Source organism: Theobroma cacao, chromosome 8 (genome assembly GCF_053813885.1).
Source record: "Theobroma cacao isolate CCN51 chromosome 8, ASM5381388v1, whole genome shotgun sequence".
NCBI classification, from domain to species: domain Eukaryota; kingdom Viridiplantae; phylum Streptophyta; class Magnoliopsida; order Malvales; family Malvaceae; genus Theobroma; species Theobroma cacao.
The window spans coordinates 9,159,164-9,181,608 of NC_142646.1; the positions used below are offsets into that span (position 1 = coordinate 9,159,164).

Sequence of the window (22,445 nt, forward strand, 5' to 3'; positions counted from 1 at the left end):
TGTAATATGTTTATGTCATCCCATCTTATGATACTACTTACACCTTTGATTAATCCAATATTGCATCCGGACTATTAATGAACAATGCTGTTGGCTTTTCCCCCATCAAAGTCACCACCTGAACAGTTTACAATTTTCTCATTATTTTGACAATGTAAGGAGATTGTAAATTCATTGACTGGATGCTAATACTAGTGTTTGTGATTAATCTACTTTGTAACCTGTGGATTTGAAAATCCGACTTCTCAACAAATCACTTTCATATAAATCTCGTTCCGCTTATCTGAAGATTCATTTGATAATAAAATTTTTTAATACGGTTAAAACTTCAAGTAAATTACTCCTAAATAGAATTGTAATCTAATTGAATAACTTTTTAATTTTTTTGCCAAAAAAAGACCTTTTTAGATTTTTCAGTACATTATATATCTTTTCGTTACGTGAGTTCGTTCAATTAATAGTTGTATAGTCTGAATAATGTTTACTAATTTTAACTGAAAATGCAAAGCAGGAATTATATGCTGGCAATATGAATTTATTATACTTTGTAGAATAGTTAATACTTTTTGCTATATTTTTGGCTTTTCTGGCTTAAACTGTACTAAAATTGCCGGCCAACATATTGCTACCAGCAAATATAGCAAGATATAAATGAATATAATTAAATAGCTAGCTAGGGTCTCCAATCATGGTAGATGAATGAAGGGTTCCTTTAAAACTAAATAAAAGATATGAGCAAAGAAATTAATAGGAATATTTTTAAAGGAGCATGAAATTTCACATTTACCCAATTTTCTTGTTTCAAATACATCGGCTCATTTTAAGTTTGAATATTGAGATGGATGATTATGATACGAAAAAGAATTATTTTATTGTATAAGTTTAAAACGTTAAAGTATATAAATAAAAATTCTCATACTGGATGATTTCCTGGCAATTAACAAACAGAGTACTTAAATAATGGAACGTGAACCACATTTTCTTTCCTCCAGCAAGGAGTTCATTGAAGGAGGAATTTGGTTTTGACTAGAACTCTTAAGCAAGACATCTTGTGAAGGTTCATTTGAACTTGCTATTAGATTATTAGCAGGTTACACCCTCCAGGCTATTCCGTCAAAGTGCTTTGTTCATTTAATTTGTCCGTACTGAATTGGGAAATTTATTATTTTAAAGGTAACAAGGAATTTTTATTAATAAGATAAATATAAAAAAAAATTGTCCTACACCTAGCTCGTAACAATACAAAGTGAATAGTTGATAAAAAATTATTTCACGTCGTTAATATGTGTAAAGAATTTAGAATTATTTACCAAGGCATTCATTATCTTCAATTTCATATTTTGATCATTACTTAAATATTTTCAACCTGAAATATTTTGATCATATTTTTCAAACTGAAAGGGGAAAAATTATTTTTTAGATCCAAAGTCCTCCCAAAGTTTTGACTAATCCTTATTATATCGTATGCAACTCTTCCACGTGGTGGGTGAGATAAACCTTGGCAGGCTGTTCATCACAAACAAGTCGTGACGGAGGTTGCTTATCCATTGCAGTTTACCCTTTAACAGTTGAACCTAATCGATTTCACATTAAATCTGATGATTCGTGTTTAAAGATCTTAATTATGTCTTATAAATATAAGATGAAATATTAATAGTTATATAAATAAATATAAATATAAAATAAATAATTAAATATATCAAGATCTTAAATATGAACATATATGATTAGATTTATTTATTAAATCTATAATACGACATGACATACTTAGCATGTTTATTAAATGAGTTATGTTAAATTTTATATGATCAAATACTATTTATAACCTGATTAAATGATTAATATCATTATAATTTTAAACACAATTAATATGATTAACATGATTAAATTAAGATGCATCCAATTACAAATGAAATTTACTTTCATTACTTAAATTTAAAACTAATAATAATAAAATAATAATATCCATCAATTATAGTAAAATCTACTACTACCATCATCAACTATTATAATAAAAAAAACATAATACTCAAAAAAACCTTTAAACTATTTTAAAAAATTCAAATAAACATTTATTTTATAACGTTCAATCAAATCTATATACTTTTATTTTGAGTCAAATAAGCCCTTATAAATAAAGATTGACTAATTGTCATTAGTTAAAATATTACTTGTCATTAGTCAAAATGCTACTTGTCGCTTTATGCTCATATGACGTTGATGTGATGTTGATGTAAAAAGTAAAAAATATCATATGGTCATGTTATCATACCAATTAGTATGCCACATCATTATTAATTATGACATATTAGCATGTCACGTTATCATCAATTATAACTTGTTAACATACCTCGTAATATAAAATGATTAGTAGCATTTTGATTAAGTCAATCATTAGTCATAAGAACTTATTTGTTTCAAAATAAAAAAATATGGTTCAAAATAAAAGTATAGAGACTTGATTGAATATAATAAAAAATAAAAAATTATTTAAATTTTTTTGAATAGTTTAGAGATTTTTTTTAGATATTATATCTAAAAAATGTATTTATATAAGTATTTACACAGATAAATGTGACAAGTAGACATGTTTACATGATTAATTAAATGAACAGTAAATAAGTTATAAATTATATGGATATACTATAATCATAGTTGTTAAATCGAGATAAGTATCGTGCATCGAAATCTTATCCTTTAATATCAAGTCTCGTAAAAAAATTTAAAATTAATTATAAATAACATTTATTCGTGTAAAATAAAGAAAAATTTTTAAAATGTTATATTTTTTTAATAGAATTGAAGATTATAGAATATAAATTGAAAAGATGATTATTTTTCAATTGAAATTTTCAATATAGTCCCTAATAATATATATTTAAATAAAATTATATTTTTTATATTAATTTATTAATTAAAAATTAAAAAACACTCATTATGTTGAAATTAAAAGTGGTATTCGATGTTTTAGTATTTTTATTATAATCTAAATCATTGAAACTCATAAAAAATAATTTTTCATATTTCAATTCAAAAAAATAAATAAAGAAATAACTTTTTATTAATTAGTTAGAATTAAGCTTATAAAAAGTATACTGACTGTATTGTACTCCATATCGTAAGATACGCATCATGCGACACATGATACGTTTTTTATATTTAATCAAATGTAATACAGTTATTGATATGTATCATTTTTTATTAATATCATATTGTACCATATCTATCATGTATCGTACGATATTGTTAACTATGACTATAAGATGATTAATTAAATAAGTCTTAAGCAAGTTAAGCGGATTTGATAATTTTTTTAAAACAAAAATTTTTATGTTTTAACTCTATCAATACGATTAAAACACCATTCACTGTTACCTTAAACCTTAACTTTAAATAGTATTCATGTCATAGTGTTGTGTCATATACAAAATTACCATGGCTATTCCACATATATTACAAATAGTAAAATAATCTTATCTTTCTAAATTTTAATCGAAATTACGTAAAAATCTATTAATTTTCAAAATGGACACTTTACCCAAAAAAATATGTTTTATTGGATACTTAGATCCAGCTATTAGTCAACCGTTAGTGTTTCTGTCAATTTGATGACTTGAGAAAGGTAAAAAGATAATTTTATTCTTAATTAATTTTTAAAATTACTATTATATAATTTCATTAATTTTTTATTAATTAAGAAAAAAACTTTCCCTTTCTTGGGGAGTTGGGGAGCACTAATCAATGCTCCCTTTTGTTTCAATTTTTTTCAAAAATATAATAATAATTTTTAAAATTAATAAAAAAAAAGAGTATTTTAGTCTTTTCTTAATCTCTGTTCATAATGTTTACATTGTTTAGACAAAATATTCATTTTAAAAATTAATACACCCATTTAAAACTTTGACTAATATTTAAGAGATTGGGATAGTTTACTTAAAAAAAAAAAAAACTTCACAAGGGTTGGGGTTTAATGTCGTGAGTCCCTTCCACCCATCAATGATTGCTTGGAGTGCATGATTAACTGATTTCAACCTATGCCCTAAATTGGGTTTAGGCTCACTTGGGTCAAGTGTGAACACAGAAATATAAACTTGAAACACTGTCATTAATGGTGAGATTGAGGTTTTACAGGAAAGAAAAGTACAATTTTAAATTTTCAAATATCACTCACTTCATCAACCGTGAAGTGATGCTTGCAAACTTTAGGTTGAACATTAGAAAAGGAGTCATTATCATTGTCAAGCAAAACGTGCCAAAATTAATGAATCAACAACTTTTGAGCCTCCTTCTTCAGGGTATTTGGTTTTTTACTTTGTCTACTCTTTTAGTCTTGCGGAAAAGCTAAAGCAAAAATACCTAAAATTCTCGTTTCAAATCCATATATGTGGATTTGGGTAATTGCCTGAATATGTACTAATATATACTCTTGTTTTCCAAGAAAATGGCATTTTCAGACTGTCAACATTCTTGCGCATACAAGATAAGTTTGGTTCGTAGAAATGAAATACAATAATTATTCTGTAAAAATAAAATAGTCATTATATAGATTGACACAATGAAAGGAATAAGGTAAGAATTGTTATTATAACTTATTGTAGTATTTAATTGGTAAAAACAACCTTGAAATAAAAAAGAATAAGTGATAGAAAGGTAAAAATACCTTTACTATATTAGCATTTATTTTCATCAAAATAATATATTGTATTATTTTCATCGAAATAATACATTGTATATATCATTTTGATGCAAAGTTCAATCTTGACACAGACAAAAAGGAACGAGAAAATTCTTAAAATTACTAGAAACTTATCTAAGTAATATTTTCTAGACATGACAATTCGTGTTTTCGTGTCATAAACATATCAGACACGATTAGACACGAAACACGTTAAAGTTTAACACGAACACTACACGTTTAATATTCGTATCTTAAATTTGAAACACGTACACATATGCGTTTAACAAACATATAACACGACACGACATGATTAATATGTTTATTAAACGTATCAATATACGACATGACACGATTAATAACACGATTAAATAAAAATATTTATAATTAAATATAATTTTATTACTTAAATTTGAAATCCATAATTATAAAAATAATTATACCAAAACAAAAATAATAATAACATCAAATATAATAAAATTTAATATAAATAACAAATATAAAATTTATTATCATATAATATGATAAAATACAGCATTAACATCTAACCTTCAAATATTAATTATATTAAAAATTATTCATAATTTTCAATAGTAATAATTACATTCTTATCTTTATAAAATTAAAAAATTTTATTAAAATAATTATTTAAAACTATTTATATAAGGTTAAAATAATCTTTAACTATTAATTTTTAATAAGTTAATTAACGTGTCACGTATACACGTATAAACATGATAACACGATTAAGTAAACGTGTTTATCGTGTCTGACACGATTAGATACGAAACACGTTAAGATTAAATCCAAAATCTGTTTAACCCGTGTCTTCTCGTATCGTGTTAACGTATTGTGTCCAAAATTATCAAATCTAATATTTTTTTTCAAATAATATTTTTTATATACAATATTTGATGAAAAGAAAACTCACTAAGGAAGAAGTTTTTACCCGTTATACAGAATGTTATGCACCTTTTAATAATTTTGGTCAGTTCAATGAAGAGAGTTGCAAACCCAAGACATTAAACCAATAACAAAAAAAAAAAGACAGGAGCAAACTAAACCCAGAACCTTTTACACTGAACAAAAAAAAGGTACTTTAACATATTCAGTTCAACCCATTTTCCTTTACATCAAACAAGTACATGATCAAAGGCGAAGCTGGAAAAATGGACTGTGGATGAAAGCAATGCAGCTGGAACGGTGGATGAGAGAGAGGTGGTGACGATTGGCAAAGCGCGGAAGAGAACAATGCAGCTGGAAGAGGAGGAGGGAGAGGAGGAAGAAAGAAAAAAATGATTTTATATGGATATGGTTGTCATTTTTTAAACTTATGGGAGGTGATTTGGTTATAATGATTTTGAAAGTTATTCCATCATACATAAAATTGTTAATACCCAAGAGGAGGGGGTTGGGTTTAGTTAAAAATGACTTTTTACTGATTCTGGAGAGTAGGTAAAACTTAAGAATTATTATTTTTTATCAAATTTTGCCAACCAAATAAGGGAAGCAAATAATAACTGGGAATAGCTTAGCTATTCTCCGTACGTACCAAAGGTGCTGACCGGGACAGGGAGAAACTAGTGGAGCTCGTCTTTAGCTCTTGCTCCCTATAATTTAGCGGCCGAAATTTTAAAATTGCAGTCAGAGTAATCAGCAAGTTTTATGAGAAGTACCAATAACCATGGAGTGCCAAGTCAAGAGTCTTAGCCGGCCTAAACTTGCAAACACACGGAAGGGAAATTGATCGAGAATAATAGATGTCAATGAAGGGTAAGAAATTTCCTAGCTATAGCGCATACAGAATTTCTCTCCACACTTTTGGAATCAAAATTTTAAATTGTGAGTGAATTGACTTCTCCTTTGCGACAACAAACATCTATCCCACATGACTATAACTAATGCATTATTGGAATAATCAAACATTTGTTCCTTCATCACCCAATTTTCACCGGGTCTAATTGCTTGCCCCAACCACTTCAGAGGAGCAATAGAAACATTTTTTGTTTTTCTTCACTATAAAACAACAGTTGGCGGATTAAAGTATTTTTCAAAAACTATTTAATCATCTCCTTCAATCTTTCCTTTTTATAATTTGTAATATATTGTATTTGTTGTTCTTTCTATAATGAGTAGTAGTTTCACATTTAGCCTAGTAATCAGTAGAATTAAATAATATCAAGACGTTATGGTTATTGTCGCACACTGATCTGTTGTTGTTGTTGTTATTGAAAATTCATATTTTACCATGCCACTTACCAATTTCTCCTTTTTTAGTAATACAATATAATTCAATTGAACATTATGTGCATATATTTTGCTGATAGTTTCGAATTTCTTTTTCTTCAAATAAATTAAAGATTAGCACGGAATCTTATGTTCACCAATTTTTGGCAGTCTACAACGTTGTTATTCTTCTGACAAACTGTCTATGCATTGAATGGATACTTAAAAACAAAATGTAGTACGTAATTTAATGAATTGATGTTCATGTTCTTATCATGACAAGCAGCGGTCTGATCGCTAGAAGATTATTCAAATATCATGTTAGGTAAACATTGGGCCTATATATATATATATATATATATATATATATGTATCATGTCCCTTCTTTACCACAGATAAGCAAGAAATTATCTTCCTAGTTTGAACTCTTCAGGAAATGGAACTTTCAAATGTTGAGGGAGATAAATATCGTTCTTATCTGCATGAAGAAGAAGAGAAGAACACCAAATGGAGGTATGGAGCTCCTCCAAACTACGATGTTGTGAACAAGCTCTTTGAAGAAGAAAGGACTAAGGTCTCTCCTTCTTTCTGATCCCTTCTCCCTCTTAGTTTGCTTGTCTATTTATGTATTCTTACCAATCTTTAATCTGTTTACGGAAGGTATGGCCTCCCGGATCACTAGAGGAGAAGGTGCAGAACCTTGTAAAGACATGGGAAATGGAAATTTTCCACAAGGAACGCCTCGAAGATTTCAAAACAATCGATACAAAGAAATATGTTTTTAGCTTAAATGGTAATACCAGAAACTCAATCAAGGTCCTCATTTTACAAGTTTTAGTAATTCATCTTGTCATTAGGATGTTGTTTTCGAATCCGTGTACAGGTAAGGAAGCTTTAACCATGGAAGGGATACAGAAGCTTGGCGGAGGCTATAACCCGCAGTTGCAAACTTCCCTTCCGGAGGAGTTCAGGTGTTATGATCCGGATAAGGAAACATCAGAATCATCTCACAGGGCTTTCACAACAACGTTTCCAAGAGGTTTTGCCTTGGAGGTTCTTAAGGTTTATACAGGGCCCCCGGAGATCGTCTACAAGTTCAGGCACTGGGGTTACAATGAAGGTCCTTTCAAAGGCCACGCCCCGACTGGAGAATTGGTAGAGTTCTATGGAATGGCTATCTTTGAGGTATCTACTCTAGCTTATATATTTCTAGCCTTTCCTTCTTGCTAATTGTGTATGAACTAAAACTTATTACATGTAAAATAGGTGGATGAAGAGATGAAAATTGTGAGAGTGGAATTCTTTTACGATCGTGGGGAACTGCTGGGAGGTCTGCTGAAGGGTGCTGCCATGGATAGTTCTGCTCTAGAGGCAGCTTCTAGCTGTCCCTTCTTAAGGAACACGGGGTAGAAGTTCTCCCGCAATTCTGCAATGTAAATCAAAACCAAAGCCTCTTTGAGGTCGCCATTGCATTGACTCCCATTATTAAACTCAACCATTGGATCAAAGGAAAAAGAAAAAAGAAAAACAATAAAACAAGCTCTGCTGGATTCTGCATCTTTTTATGTAATTCCTATAGTATTACTACAAAAAAAATAAGCAAATGCTTTAATGGGGCATTTCAGTGTGGTTGAAAGAGAAGTCAAGGACCAAAAAGGCTTCTTTTCCATTTACTTTGTTGTGTGTTTCTTTCCAGATTTCCTAATATTAATTGGAAGAATTTTCCATACTGATTCCATTGCATGAGATTGTGAACATTTTTATATACCCATGTCTAATTGTCATTCTGTGGAGGGGAACGGAGGACAAGAGGAGGATACACTTTCTGAACTGGGATACGATTCGTGAACCAAAGATTTCGGTGGGTTAGGTTTAATGGATCTGGGTTTGAGGAATAGAGCAGTGATGAATACATGAATCTGGAGGTATGGAAATGAGAGGGATTGTTTGCGGAGGAGTGTGATTGCAGAGAGAAACGGGAATGACCTTCGCCGACTCTGTGCTTTCGCTTTTGTTTCTTTAAAAAGGAAAAAATTGCAACCTAGGTTTCAGGCACCTCGTAATACATTTACTAATAGCACATGAGTGAAGCATGTTACTTGTTTTCAAAAATCCTACTGCCTTTGAACTTTTATTGCAAAACAAATCTAAAGGTCCGTACGATGACTGTAAATATTTTTTATTGTTGACATAAACAAATGAAAAATAAATTTGCTCCTCGATAACGTAAGAAAATTTACAAAGCCAACTGGTTTTTTTTTTATTTAAATGTCATTTTCAATATCCAAACAACTTGAAAATCTTTTACGTTAAAACAAACACACCTTAAAATCCACTAAACAGGACATGCCATGTTCAACTCCACCAATAAAGTCAAATTTACATTCAGACAACTCAAGTTATTAATCGAATCAAGTTGATTTAGATAAATTCAAATTATATACTTTTTTAATTAGATCGAGTTGAACGGAATTCGGATTAAGGGTTGGTTGCCATGTCAAAGTGGACTACAAAAATGCAGTCAGGTGGTACAGTAGATTACTGGAAAAAAAGGACATATTCCTCCATCAACTATGATCCTACAATCTAAAGTGGCAACAATGAGGAAGAACTAGAGAGAAAGAGGGTTGCGATCTTATCACAAATCCATCTTTTCTTTTTCCGTTAATTCGGTAATTGAAAAATTATTTAATCTCGTTTTGGAGGTCTAGGTGTGGTATAGGCTATGAAAAGAAGTACTATGGTATAGCTAATTTTACAATGCCCATGGCAGAGAACCTGGATAAGGAGCAGCCCCGCAATATCTAAACAGACCTTCAATTTCAGGGCATCCATTGGGATAAGGGATTGACCGATGGAAGGGATCACGGCCTACTTTTTTCCTCTTAAGTGGTCCGCTACATCCGTATGGATCCTGTTGAAATTGAATCCTCACCAATGCCTCCCCTTTCAAAGCTGCTTCTTTCGAAGATGTTGAAGCTGGGGTGCCTGTGTACAAGAACCGTGACTCTGGAAAGCCAATGGCAGAGCGATGCAAGTGTGCAAACCTCTCTTCCTTGAAATCGTAACTTACAACCTGGTCCCAATGCAATAGGATTAGGATCAATTTTCTTTCCAAAAATGGAGGACAAGACAGCACTTGTTATAAATAAAGAACTAGCAAGTACATATTTAAAAAAGTAAACAAATAGCCAAGTACTTCTGGGTAACATGTGAGGAAACCAAGGGGGTTCCATCCCCCTCATCAAACGTGTACAAAGTGCAGAGCGAGCCTCTACTAGCATACACAGTAAGCAGAATATTGAGGTCAAGTTTGAGAGGTATACTATTTCCAGAGAGCAATGATTTCTTTATTCCTCAAAATGATTCTTTGGCACATTGGGATTAGTTGATATGACACCTCCATCATCAGCTCCTTGACAAATGGGAAGAACATGTAATAAGCTTTTATTTGGAGCAATGTGTATACTTCTAACTAATGTCTAAGGACGCATGTGAAACAATGTCTTCAACCATGTGAAGACATGTTGTGACCGTAATCCAAACAACTAAGAAGCAGTGGAAGACAATCAAAATAACCAACTTAAAAATTAGATTGACCAACCTGTGTCAATAACCATTAAAGGAACCCAAAATGAAAGAGGAAACAGTAAAGAGAGACCACAAATAATATACGTGATTCAGGAATCTATTCCCTATGTCTATGAGTACAACAAAGAAGAAATTCACTATCATAGAATATAGATTACAATGGTCAAGCTCTCCCCAAAACCTCACTTGCAATCTCTTGTCACTCACCTAGAATTTGTATGTGTTTCTTACTTTCTTGACGGTGGTTACACAACCAAACTCCAAAATTCAAGAGCAAGAACTCTTAAAACTCAAAACTCTCTAACTTTCACCTTTTTTTTTCTCAGCCCAGAACCTCACCCCATAATCTCCATTTCACCTTACACAAATTTCTTTTCATTCCCAGATTGCTCTCTTTCCCAGATTACCCTTAACTCAACAAAGGGAAAGCAATTGAAAAAGTCAACAAGACATGAATATGGCGGAGGCTGAGAATCTTGATTTCAAGGGGATGGAATTTCTGCCACTTTAACAACAAATTTCTCAAGGATGTGATGAGGTTGCAGTGTAAGATCCTTCTTTATCCCAAGGATTACGAAGAGAGAATGTAAAACCAATGAATTGTTTGCACATCCTTGAGACAGTCAGGCCATGGAGTTAGCAAGAAGGTGAAGCTTGTGACAGTGTGTAACAGTGAGGGAGCTTTGTATTCTCTGTCTCTTGGTGATAAAGTATGTGGTGTTTGTTAGCATAGTGCACAAACAAGCTGCATTTAATGAAGAGCAAAGTGAGACGAAGAAAACAAGAGGAGATCTTTCTCTTTAGGGCAATTTTTAAGGGCAATTTTGGAATATTTAGGAGTAAGGTTCTTGGCAGAGAAAATAGGATAAGTAGAAAGTTTGGAGAGCTTTGAATTTTAAGAGGTCTTTCTCTTGAGTTTTGGGGTTAAGTTGTGTAACCACCATCAAGGAAGTGGCAAACATGCAGAAATCCCAAGCGACTAACAAGAGATTGTAATTGGGGTTTCAAGAGAGCTTGACAATTGCAATCTCTGTTCTTTAATAGTAAATTTCTTCTTTCTGTGCCCATGGACATAAGGAATAGGTTTCTGAATCACATTTACAATTTGCGTTCTCTCTTTACTGTTTTTTGAGTTTTCAAGTTGATCAATCTAATTTCTAAGTTGGTCTATGTTACGGACTCAGCAGCTTAGGGCACCATACAAATAGTATAATTTTAGGAAGTGTCCATGTATCTCTATCCTATTTTTTGGCACTTTTTAGCCAAATCCATGAGACTGAGATTTTTAGCAAAAGGCAGGTCAGAAAATGCAGACACATAACCATATCCGACATTCATACCCAAGTCCATGTAACATAGAAGTCGGTTACTTTGATTGTCTTCTGTTGCAACTTAGTGGTTTGGATTAAGTTCTAAATCACAACAAGATGTTCTAGGAACCCACCCAATACCTTTCTGATTTGATCATCAAGCACTACATTGGATACCCTTGACTTGACTATGTATGCAGGAAAATTGACGTGTTTGGAGAACTTAAATGTATTATTCCCTGTAAGTGGCTGCAATTATACTTATCTGGGTGATTTTTGTTGTGTTCAATGACCTTATCAATGGAACCGAAATCATAATTAGTCTTATGTATAGCAATTTTGTACCAAGAGTAAGAGCATTAGTTTAACAGAAAACAGAAACTGTTCACTGAAGACCTTCTAGTTTATTCTTTCACTCTATCTAAACATGCTGATAGGTCAGAAGAGGAGGGGGAAGGGAGAAGTAAAAGAAAGAAATATCCAAAAATTCAGAAAGGTTGAAGTAGGATTTGCTTACAGTTATGTTGTGTGGGTATGTCCCAGTAAGCTCTCGAAACCGACAAACACTAAAGAGAAGATTCTCAAAGCTATCCCTTGCATGCTCCTCTGTTAGTGACCTCCACTTCACACTTTCTTCCTTCCCTGAAAAACAATCAAATATAAAAAATGAGACAGATGATTCAAAGCATTCATGCTGCAGAAACAATTTCAAGGAATAAAGACAGGACAGAAGCAAACTCATAGAACTTGACTAGGAACTGGAAATTGCAGTGACAAACTCATTTTTTATAGATCAAGAAATCAAGGGAGTTCTTTAGTGCCATAAGGCATAATTTTAAACATAGAATTACAACTAAAAGGAAAAAACAACTTCACAAAGATAACATGAAATTACTTCATAATACAATATAGCTGGTATCCCTTATTACTATAAAAGGGGAGAAGTTGTTCCACTTGTGAAGCAAAATGAGAGTACTACAAACAGCTCTAGTGATTTAAGCACCAAGTGCATAACGAAAGAGCAAGAAAACACTTGATGCTTCATTTCTCACTTTTTCTGATAACTCGAGTCAGGAAAGTATTACAGATTCCAGGCATTAAAATTTCTTTCTTGTTTCTATTATTGCTTGGACCTTTGCCCTTGCATTTTTCCCTTCAAAAAGAAAGAAAAGAAGCCCCAAATCAACATAAGCATGTCTCACTTGCAACATTTCTGTTGCAAATTTAGAACATCCTGGAGGTTAATTATGAACTAGCATTAATTTTCCTTCTTCAAACATGCTGTTGGGTTAACTTTTCAGTCCACAATAGCTAAAACTGATGATACAGCCAGCATCAACAACAGAAATGAAAAACTAGAACTACTTGTCCACCAAATTTTCATCCACGTAGTAATGATGAAGCATACACATTGAAATGTGAATACATCAGACAGGAAGATTAATTTGAGTTTCCCTGATAAGACCTCATATCTACTAAGTAAAGACTTCTACAAGACAACATGAACAGCCAACAAAAGGTGCCGAATTGTATAAAAAATACAAGCTAACCACTCACATGAGAGAATTTGATTACATACATCAGTTCCAGGTATACACATTAGGAGTTTCTACAGGAGTGGCATGAAATGGCTAGCCCATATAAGTATGTCCTATTAGTTGAAACTTGAAAGGCGTAGCTTAACTGGAATCCAGTCTAACAACATTACCAGTATCAATATATTCAAAATAAATATGTGGCCAAATTTGAGGCAAACTCTTGTATAATTAGTATTCTGACTAACTCACCTAAACCAAGCATTTTGTTGAAAGAAACAACTGCCCCATAATTATTCTCATCACTAATATCTGATTGAAGACGCACCTTGAAAATCATGATAATTGAACTCTCACTGGTGCTATGAAAAGGTTGTGAATTTGGATTTAAAGAATCATGAACTTACTGGAACTAAATCTAGGTATGCTCACAAAATCAGTAAACATGATATTGCATAAAAAACGTAACAAATTTATAGGAAGAATAACCAGGAAAACAATCAGCAAACTCATTAGAAGTTGTCAAGCTTACATCTCATCCTTCAAACGATGGCAACGTACGAACTAGAAATGAGGTATGGCAGGACAGCGTATAATCAGGAAATTAAAAAGGGTGAATAAGTGAACATACCAAACCATCCTTTGGATTCAGCAACTGTCCAATAACTCTGCGCCTCACTTCGAGGACCAGCATCTTTTCGAGTTTCTCCACCACTAAACAAAAGCAAAGCCTCACCATCTCTTGCCGTGATTTCTATCCCTTCCTTTATGTGAGCCAAAAAAGTAGCAGCCTGACCTGGATTCTTCTGATAAGACTCCAAAAACCAAGAATCCTCCTTATCAACTTTCCCACAACTACTACTTGTATAAACCGAATGTCCAGCAACCATTACAAGATTCTTAAGCTTGGCAAAGGGATAATTAATATTGAACCCATCATCAAGCTTCCTATAATTACTCAGCATCCTATAGTGGTGCTCATATAGAGATAAAACAATGAGGATCGTGACCCCAAATGACAAGGAAATGAAGAAAACAAGAAGTGGATGTAGCTTGTAATAGTAATGAAGCCGGTTAGCGAAGGACTTAATCATTCTAATAGGGTAAAATGATGAATTTCTAGGCCTTCTGATTCTTTTGATAGTTCCTGATTCTAGATCAAAATCACCCCTTGGATATGCATTGAAGGACTTAGGACTATTTGACCCGAATGGATAGTTATTCATGATAATACAAATCCAGCTGAAAAGCTTCGAAATTTATGTGTTTTAAGCATAACCAGATAGGTAAATGGACAGATTAATGAATAAAGATCGTGACCTTATTTGATTGAATTCCACGAAGTCAAGCATAAACTATGTAAAGCAAAGATCTTGATCAATAAAGCTGAAGTCTTTTTGCAGCTTAGGCAAGTAGAAATGAATTTTCAGGGAGATAAATGAAATGGGGTTTCGTTTCTCTTTGAATTCCAAGAGTTGAAAGAAGAACTAAGGAGAGGTAGAAAGAGAACACTCACCAAAAACCTGGCAGAAGATTGTCAAAGATGCAAATTGGTGGAAGCGTTTTGTTTTAACCTTTTAATGAGACTGCTTGATTATTTGTTCCAGGGAGAGAGTTAAAAGGACGGTAGAAAGTTTAGATCCAGAATTTGAGAGATTAATAAATATACCTGGACTGCGGAGTTGGGACGTTGAAATTGTTCACTGGGGTGGTTGAGGAAGACTAGCAACAGGGACCTATTTTTGGGTTGCCCCTTTTAGGCCTCGAAAACAAATCCAACCTTGCCCAAGGTTGTGTTTGTTTATCAAGGTGGCCCGGCCTCAAATTCATTTAGATAACAAATAGTTACAATACTAGCCCAAGTTTGAAGTTTGGATTTGTGATCGTGCCTAGCCTGCTAAACATACCAAGGAAAGGAAATTACCTTTTTAACTATGGAACATTTAGTAGAAGGCTAATGAGAAATTCAATCTTTAAAACAAAAAACAAATGCAAGGATTGAAACTTGTTTGTAATTGACTCAAGAACAAGAAGGTGCCATTGATCTTAATGACTGTTTATTGGCATATTACAAGATGACAGCTCTAGCTGTTGTACAGAGTTGCCGGCAGAGGCTTGCCAGATGAAGGGCATGTCTCTTGTCTCTTCCCCTGTTAAAACTAAATGCCATGGTATCATTGGAAACACCGTCAAAATGGATAAATTCTTTACCATCAAAATTTCTTATACTTTGTTTGTTTGTGACTCTGTTTCTACTTGTGCTATAATGACTGATATGTTCATGGACTTTTCATGCAATTAAAATTAAGCTCAAATAATTAAAGTAAGGAGATATATTACTAATAATTTTTAAGGAACGTTTAAGATAACATAATGATTAAAAGAAATTGTTAAATAATTTTATTTCCATCATCTTTACTTACCTTTTGATTTTCAAAACTTGATGTGGAGAACTACAGCAAAATTGAGCACACTACCTAATTGGCTAAACAATGGAGATAGAGGGAAAATGGTTTTTCTCTAAGGAGGAGAGGTTTTTTGTTATTGTACGTTTAAGATTCTCGTAGTAATAAAACACCTAAACTTATTTATAAAATTTTTATTTTTAAAAAGATAACTTGATAAATCTCATCAAGATAATTTTGATAACATTTTATCAAATAATATTAATATCTAATAATTTTGATAATTTCAATTTATCAAGATAAAAAGGTAAAGTAATTACCTTAGATTTTTTTATAGGAATAAGACTATCATCGTAAGTGTTATCCCAAAAGTCCGATAGTAAGAGTGGCACACCATGGTAGCATGAAAACAGTGTGCTGTTGCCAGTGAACTACCGTATAATTCTATATCTGTTCGGGATCTAGATTAATCAATTTTCGGAAACAAGCTGTTCTCTGAAAAGGGTCTATACTCAACTTTGGAAAGGAACAACTGTACATAGAAGTATGCAGATGAGCCAAGACAAATAAAAATGAGGCAGTACAATTTTCTTTCCCTTTTCTCTCCGTAAAACCTTTCCTGGAAAATAGCTTCTTCTTCAACCATGACAGGCTCAAGTACTTCAGCATCTGATGCAGATAAGTACTCTGCAACGTATGTTCATACAATATCCGAAGCAGGCAGGCTTCTTCCTTCAGCAAGCAAATGGAACTCTATAGAACTTGACTTCAAAGTTCTACCACAGTCCTCAACTGGCTATGATTCCCTTCCCTCTTCGTACTCTAAATCCTATGATTATGAGCTTGTTATCACAGACAAAACACACTACAAGCGATTTCTTTACATTTCGTCGACTGTAGCTTTTCTTATCCTAGCACTTGGCCTGGTGCTGCACTTTTTGCCTCGCAAAAATCATCACCATGAATCTGCAAAGAATCTCTCCCTCGCAGTTAACCAAGCTATAACATTCTTTGATGCACAAAAGTGTAAGAATTTGTATCCATGTGCATTATGTTACAGTTAAGATCATTGTTCTTGTACATTAGTTTCAATTGATGTCCATACAACTCAGTACAATTTTTTTCTGCAGCTGGGAATTATCCAAGTAAAAGTCCGATAAAATTCCGAGGAAGTTCAGGATTGCGTGATGGGAATACAGGAAACACGCGTGCTGATCTTGTGGGTGGATTTTATGATTCTGGAAACAACATAAAGTTTACTTTCCCTGCAGCTTATACCATCACGCTGTTGAGTTGGTCAGTGATCGAATATCATCAAAAATATGAAGATATAGGTGAGCTTGAGCACATAAAAGACGTAATCAGATGGGGCAGTGACTACTTGCTCAAGGTCTTTGTTGCTCCAAATGCTACTTCTGAACCCACCATTTTGTATTCACAGGCAAGCTTTTTATAAATTATGTGCCTTAAACCTTAGTGTCTTAAATCTTACTCATAGTGGTATATTGGTGAGATTTGAGATTGTTCTCTGGAATGTGCCTTTAGGTTGGAAGTGCTGGTAATGACACTCAAAATCCAGGCTCTAATGACATAAATTGCTGGCAAAGGCCTGAAGACATGAACTATGAGAGACCTGTTTCAGTTTGTGATGAGACGGCTTCTGATTTGGCAGGGGAAATTGTTGCAGCACTTTCAGCAGCTTCAATAGTATTCAAAGAAGAGAATGAATACTCACAAAGATTAACAAAAGCAGCGGAGAAGTTATATGGGATTACAGAAAAGAAAGACAAGATTCACAAAGCTGTAACTTACACGACTATTGATGCTTGTGGAGGAGAAGCAAGAAAGTTTTATAACTCATCTGGGTACAAAGATGAGTTGGTTTGGGGAGGAACTTGGTTGTTCTTTGCCACTGGGAACTATACGTATCTTGACTATGCCACCACAAACTTTGCTGCAGCATCTAATAATGAAACAATAGCTGACAAAGGGATTTTCTATTGGAATAATAAGCTTACTGCCACTGCGGTAATTTTAGTAAAAACCTTTTAGGCTGTTTTTATTAAGGTTCAATTTCTATATTTTATGCATTCATGGATTTTAAATTCATTCCCAAGTATTTTTTTTTTTTTTTAGGCTTTGCTAACAAGACTTCGGTTCTTTCATGATCTTGGATTTCCCTATGAAAAAGCATTGGGATTATCCTCCAAAATGACTGATCAGCTTATGTGTTCTTATCTTTCAAAGCAAAACTTCAATAGAACACCTGGTAAATATTTTCAAAGGATGAATCTTTTCATGTGTGTTATGCAAATGGATGTATGCTTGCTTCTGAAGACATTTTATCTTTTCTATCTCGCATGACTTTATTGTAGGTGGATTGATCCTCCTAAGGCCTGATTATGGTGAACCACTCCAGTTTGCAGCAACAGCATCTTTTTTGAGTAAATTATACAAAGATTACCTTACTCTTCTTGGTAGGTCTGGTGGTAATTGCACCAAGTGTGATGGTTTTTCTTTGGAAATGTTGCAGAGCTTCTCCATTTCTCAGGCAAGTGTATATCAGTCTATAACAAGTATGCAGGTCCTAATCATGCAACAAAGCAATCCTTTAGTACTCATAAGCCTATTGTTTCATCATTTATACAGGTTAATTACATTCTAGGAGACAATCCCAGGAAGATGAGCTACATGGTTGGCTTTGGAGATCACTATCCAACAAAAGTTCACCATAGGAGTGCATCAATTCCTTGGGATGGTCAATTTCACTCTTGTGCTGAAGGTAATAGATGGCTACGCTCTCAAGATCGAAATCCAAATATACTTTTGGGAGCAATGGTAGCCGGACCAGATCACTTCGATGGTTTCTCTGATGAAAGGGACAAGCCGTGGTTCACAGAACCAAGCATAGCAAGCACTGCTGGTTTGGTTGCCGCACTCATTGCAAATCATGGCCCCAATTTGGGCTTGGACCAGATGGGAATCTTTGAAAAAGTTCAGTTGGATTCTCGAGTTCCTTAACAACATTAAACTTCCACAAAGCTCCAAATGGGTAGTAGAAGTTCTGTTGCTACCACCTCAGCAAAAAAGTTGACCTTGGATAAGGTTCCTTGAGCACAATTACGCATTCTCTTTTTGCAATTACTAATTGATCAAGAGATAAGAGAAGGGAAACTCATATACAGGGGATGTGCATAACTTAAATTCCTGCATTTATTTTTCAAATTAGGCAGTGGACTCTGCACGTCTGTTTAAGAGATTTAGGGGGATTATCCTTTGAGAACTCTCTCTTAGTTTGAAGCATGTAGATGCTGAACTTAACTGCCTTGAGAAATGTTTTATTTTTGGAAGGTGCAGAATCATATAACTACCTTGGAAAAGGAATCTGAGAGAAGAAACAGCCAATTTTCTATTTTGAGCCTAGGTGAGTACATGACTTCTTTTACATGATTGTTGGCTAAAGAGGTGGCACCTCCAGGCTCCCATTACTCATTGACATCCATTCTGTGATTCTTAAATCTACTTCCAACTTTTGTCTTTGAAAGACTTTAGACTGGGAATGAATGCTGTGCTTGAACAGTTTTCACCTCAGGCGCCCCAGCTAGTTTTCATTTAGTTAGGCCCCCAAAGTACCATTTTAATACCAATTCAAGGCTAAAATAAATTGGTTGTTTTCCTGATGATGCTAAAATTTGTACAAAGAATGGAAGAGTGGTTTAGGGAATCCTCTCTATATTAGATGTTTAGATACATTAGAAAACGTAGCTGTTACAGCAAATTTTTGCTTACAACTTAGAAGGCTATTTACAGATGTATTTTTAAAGCAAAAGAAAATGGGTTGGAGAAGACTACATGCTATATGAAAACCAAGCTTTATATGTTTGTTCTTGCCTTTTTCCCCCATATATTCTCCTCAGGTAGACTTTAACCTACCCAATCGGTAAAAGTTCTGCACAATTAAGAAAATAAGCATTAAACAAAGAACTAGAAGCTGGATAACTCATTTATGAGTAATATTGACAAATATATTTCCTCACCAGGATAGAGTGGATCTCTTCTAGTATAGGAACAAGTAATGAAATTAAGGTCTGCATATCCTCTCTAAGGTTGTCATAAGTTTGATCTTTTGTCATGAGGAGACTAATGAATGTTTCATTATCAGGCACAAGTTTTAGCGCCACCTGTAAACTTTCCATCTATTAGTTCACGTGAAGGCAAGATACAAGTTAAGGCAATGTTATAGTACTTTTGCTGAATGCTGAAGCATTACATTAAGAACATGACATTTGATGACTTACATCATGTGTCAATGAAACAATGGCAGTCAAGATAGAATTCTAGGCAGTCCTGGAATATTATTCCTAAGCTAGAAATTTAGCCTCAGATCCTGTCATCTAATGAAAGCTTTTTGTTGAATAAGTGGGTTAGGTCAATAAAAAGAACTGCTAAATCATTAAGACTCAGGAGGCAGTAAGATCTGAGGGGAAATTTTTGTTGCAGAGGAGAAAGAATGCTTAGATACCTTAAAAGCAGCCGATGAAATCCATCCATGCCATGGCTTCAAAGTTATATTATAGGATTCTTCAACTGCTTGTTCCATGTTCTGCCCAGGATTCTTCACCAACCTTTTTAACAAATCTACCATAAAATCCATTGACCTGAAGAAAGAAAAATAAATTTATTTGCTTTTAATTAAATATCTCCTTAAACTATTAGCATAACTAATGATATTAGACCAAGAGCAAGAAGTATATCTATGTGTCTTCAAGTGTGCTCATAAAAGTTCTTCCTCGGGAAATTGAAACCAATACGAGCTAAGAAGTTTCCAAGAGAAGCTTTGGCTCTGTATTCATCTCTACTTTTGCAGATGCCAATGATGCATGTTAACAATGTCATTAAAGCATGAGCCACATCTATTTACTTACATTTGCTAAAGCATGAACACTGGGGACACACACATAGCAAATAGCATAATTCTTTGAAACTTCAACTAGGGCAATGAAAATTGGTAAAGAATTTTTAAAAAAAATAACAGCTTGTCAGTAAAAGACAAATCATAACATAGTAAAGACCTACAACGGAGAAGGTCAAAGATAGCAGACCCTGACCCTTCATTAAACTTAGATATGTCAGCCATGAGTGACAGACAGACTATCTTAACTTATGATAATATCACAGAAAGCAAAGTTGAATCTACAGTAAAAAGTTAAATTATTCGAGAAAAGCTTCATTCATATCTGCTAACCTTTTCGCTAGCTATGATTAAATTGGAATATTTTTAGAGAACTGTTAGTTATTTACAAAAATAATCTGCTTACCTGGTAAGCCAGAGAAAGGCTCTACTGCAGCTGGTACCTTTTCTTGCATTGCCTTCACTGTCTTCTTCTTTCAACATCTCAATCAAATTTGAATATCTTGTAGGATCGGATTCGCAGAGAATCTCCAATCTCTAAAAATGGAGAGAAGAAAAAAGAGAGTTCCATCAATGTTCAAATAATCAAGAAAATGACAAAAAAAAAAGTCCTCGCAGGGACAGAAATGCCCACGGAAGAATTGGTGAAACGACAAAAATAAAGCCAGAATTGCAAGGTTGGTTGAAAAGTCACAAGGGCGTTCTTGTCATGCAAGAAAAGTCAAGTATGCATATTAAGTGGAAATCTAAGAAGAAAGATGCTTCCATTATGCTGTAGTTTAACTTTTAACCTGGATATTCTGATGAATGTCTTGTCTAAGGACAGCCATAGTTGGGCCTATCTTATCTGCAAGAGAACAAAAATGCAGGAAAAGAAAGTTGAGTTGATATTTTTAGACCCACATGTCTGAAGAGAGAGGAGAAGAAGAAGAAGAAGAAGAAGAGAAACTGACCGAGAACTTGAAGAATCAAGGTACAGACATGAAGAAAAGGCTTGGGTGCTATATGGGCTGCATCAAGATCATCACCAGGCTGAACTTTGGCTATCATGGACAGCTCGTCAATGGCCGACCTTAACTCTGACCTTTTCTCCATTTCCCTTTTTCTCTTCATTTCAGTCTCTTAACAATTTCCATCTCCTCTCTTGATTCTTGATTCTTGTTTCTTGATTCTAGATAACCTTATATGGCTCACAGCTGACTTTCCTGAATTTTTTTTATGGACTATGTAGGCAGAGACTTCAGAGGTTTAAGAATTTAGAATTTACTCTAAGAGATGTATGATTGAATTAAACTAACAAAACTCGTTTCTTACTTCAGAAATACTGGCTGGTTTGGACAACATGTAGCTTCTCTAACCTGAAGCCCATTTATTATTATTATTATTTGTTGTTTTTATTGTTAATTATTGTTTAATATTCATTTTTTTTTTATCTGCAAGAATTGATGGTGACTTCGTATTTGACCTTGGAGTTATCTATGAGAGCTATCATCTCACTGCTATTTGAATGTGATCTTACGGTATACAAGAGACGGGTGGGTTTTAAGATCTCAACTGTACTCTTGAGCCTGAGTTTTGATCTCAATGAGTAGCTAAAACTGTTGTGGGTCCTTGAACTAAAACAATTTTTTTTTTTCTTTTCTGTCCGATGTATGAGAGAATATTTGTCATCATCTTGGCCCTACCGAAAAGGCTGGGGAGCAAAACACACCAGAAATTCTGATATGAACTAAGGCAGCTAACTGTTGTCAACAGGGTTTCAGCATGGATTCAAATTTACAGCTCTATGAT

The 22,445-nt window shown here is 33.6% G+C and overlaps 4 protein-coding genes across 4 annotated transcripts; 2 read left to right on the forward strand and 2 right to left on the reverse strand.

Annotated features, from left to right (window-relative positions):
- Positions 1 to 7,269: 7,269 nt before the first annotated feature.
- LOC18592551 (pathogen-related protein-like) lies at positions 7,270 to 8,644 on the forward strand. The gene is made up of 4 exons (XM_007019354.3): positions 7,270 to 7,475; positions 7,562 to 7,694; positions 7,785 to 8,086; positions 8,168 to 8,644. The coding sequence occupies exons 1-4, from the start codon at positions 7,338 to 7,340 to the stop codon at positions 8,309 to 8,311; spliced, it is 717 nt and encodes a 238-aa protein (XP_007019416.3). The 5' UTR covers positions 7,270 to 7,337; the 3' UTR covers positions 8,312 to 8,644.
- Positions 8,645 to 9,321: 677 nt separating this feature from the next.
- LOC18592552 (uncharacterized protein C57A10.07) lies at positions 9,322 to 14,996 on the reverse strand. Its single transcript, XM_007019355.3, has 3 exons — positions 13,969 to 14,996; positions 12,320 to 12,444; positions 9,322 to 9,977 (listed from the first exon to the last, which is right to left on the reverse strand). Exons 1-3 carry the CDS (start codon positions 14,561 to 14,563, stop codon positions 9,657 to 9,659), a joined length of 1,041 nt encoding a protein of 346 aa, XP_007019417.3. The 5' UTR covers positions 14,564 to 14,996; the 3' UTR covers positions 9,322 to 9,656.
- A 1,390-nt stretch (positions 14,997 to 16,386) lies between these two features.
- On the forward strand, positions 16,387 to 19,168 carry LOC18592553 (endoglucanase 25-like). The gene is made up of 6 exons (XM_007019357.3): positions 16,387 to 16,768; positions 16,873 to 17,183; positions 17,288 to 17,770; positions 17,879 to 18,011; positions 18,118 to 18,293; positions 18,392 to 19,168. Exons 1-6 carry the CDS (start codon positions 16,387 to 16,389, stop codon positions 18,761 to 18,763), a joined length of 1,857 nt encoding a protein of 618 aa, XP_007019419.3. The 3' UTR covers positions 18,764 to 19,168.
- Positions 19,169 to 19,457: 289 nt separating this feature from the next.
- LOC18592554 (glycolipid transfer protein 3) lies at positions 19,458 to 22,022 on the reverse strand. Its single transcript, XM_007019358.3, has 6 exons — positions 21,608 to 22,022; positions 21,446 to 21,501; positions 21,061 to 21,191; positions 20,265 to 20,400; positions 19,780 to 19,923; positions 19,458 to 19,691 (listed from the first exon to the last, which is right to left on the reverse strand). Exons 1-6 carry the CDS (start codon positions 21,765 to 21,767, stop codon positions 19,656 to 19,658), a joined length of 663 nt encoding a protein of 220 aa, XP_007019420.3. The 5' UTR covers positions 21,768 to 22,022; the 3' UTR covers positions 19,458 to 19,655.
- Positions 22,023 to 22,445: the final 423 nt, after the last annotated feature.

Bases quoted from the DNA above. Each gene is read 5' to 3' on its own strand.
- LOC18592551 (XM_007019354.3), top strand. From the start codon at position 7,338: ATGGAACTTTCAAATGTTGAGGGAGATAAATATCGTTCTTATCTGCAT. The intron at 7,695-7,784 runs GTAATACCAGAA...ATCCGTGTACAG, and splicing joins ATATGTTTTTAGCTTAAATG to GTAAGGAAGCTTTAACCATG. The intron at 8,087-8,167 runs GTATCTACTCTA...CATGTAAAATAG, and splicing joins ATGGAATGGCTATCTTTGAG to GTGGATGAAGAGATGAAAAT.
- LOC18592552 (XM_007019355.3), bottom strand. From the start codon at position 14,563: ATGAATAACTATCCATTCGGGTCAAATAGTCCTAAGTCCTTCAATGCA. The intron at 12,445-13,968 runs GTATGTTCACTT...ATTGTTTTTCAG, and splicing joins TGAATCCAAAGGATGGTTTG to GGAAGGAAGAAAGTGTGAAG. The intron at 9,978-12,319 runs GTAAGCAAATCC...CATTGGGACCAG, and splicing joins CATACCCACACAACATAACT to GTTGTAAGTTACGATTTCAA.
- LOC18592553 (XM_007019357.3), top strand. From the start codon at position 16,387: ATGACAGGCTCAAGTACTTCAGCATCTGATGCAGATAAGTACTCTGCA. The intron at 16,769-16,872 runs GTAAGAATTTGT...TTTTTTCTGCAG, and splicing joins ATTCTTTGATGCACAAAAGT to CTGGGAATTATCCAAGTAAA. The intron at 17,184-17,287 runs GCAAGCTTTTTA...ATGTGCCTTTAG, and splicing joins CCACCATTTTGTATTCACAG to GTTGGAAGTGCTGGTAATGA.
- LOC18592554 (XM_007019358.3), bottom strand. From the start codon at position 21,767: ATGAAGAGAAAAAGGGAAATGGAGAAAAGGTCAGAGTTAAGGTCGGCC. The intron at 20,401-21,060 runs GTAAGCAGATTA...TTCTTTCTTCAG, and splicing joins GCCTTTCTCTGGCTTACCAG to GTCAATGGATTTTATGGTAG. The intron at 19,692-19,779 runs GTGAGGAAATAT...TTAATTGTGCAG, and splicing joins AAGAGATCCACTCTATCCTG to AACTTTTACCGATTGGGTAG.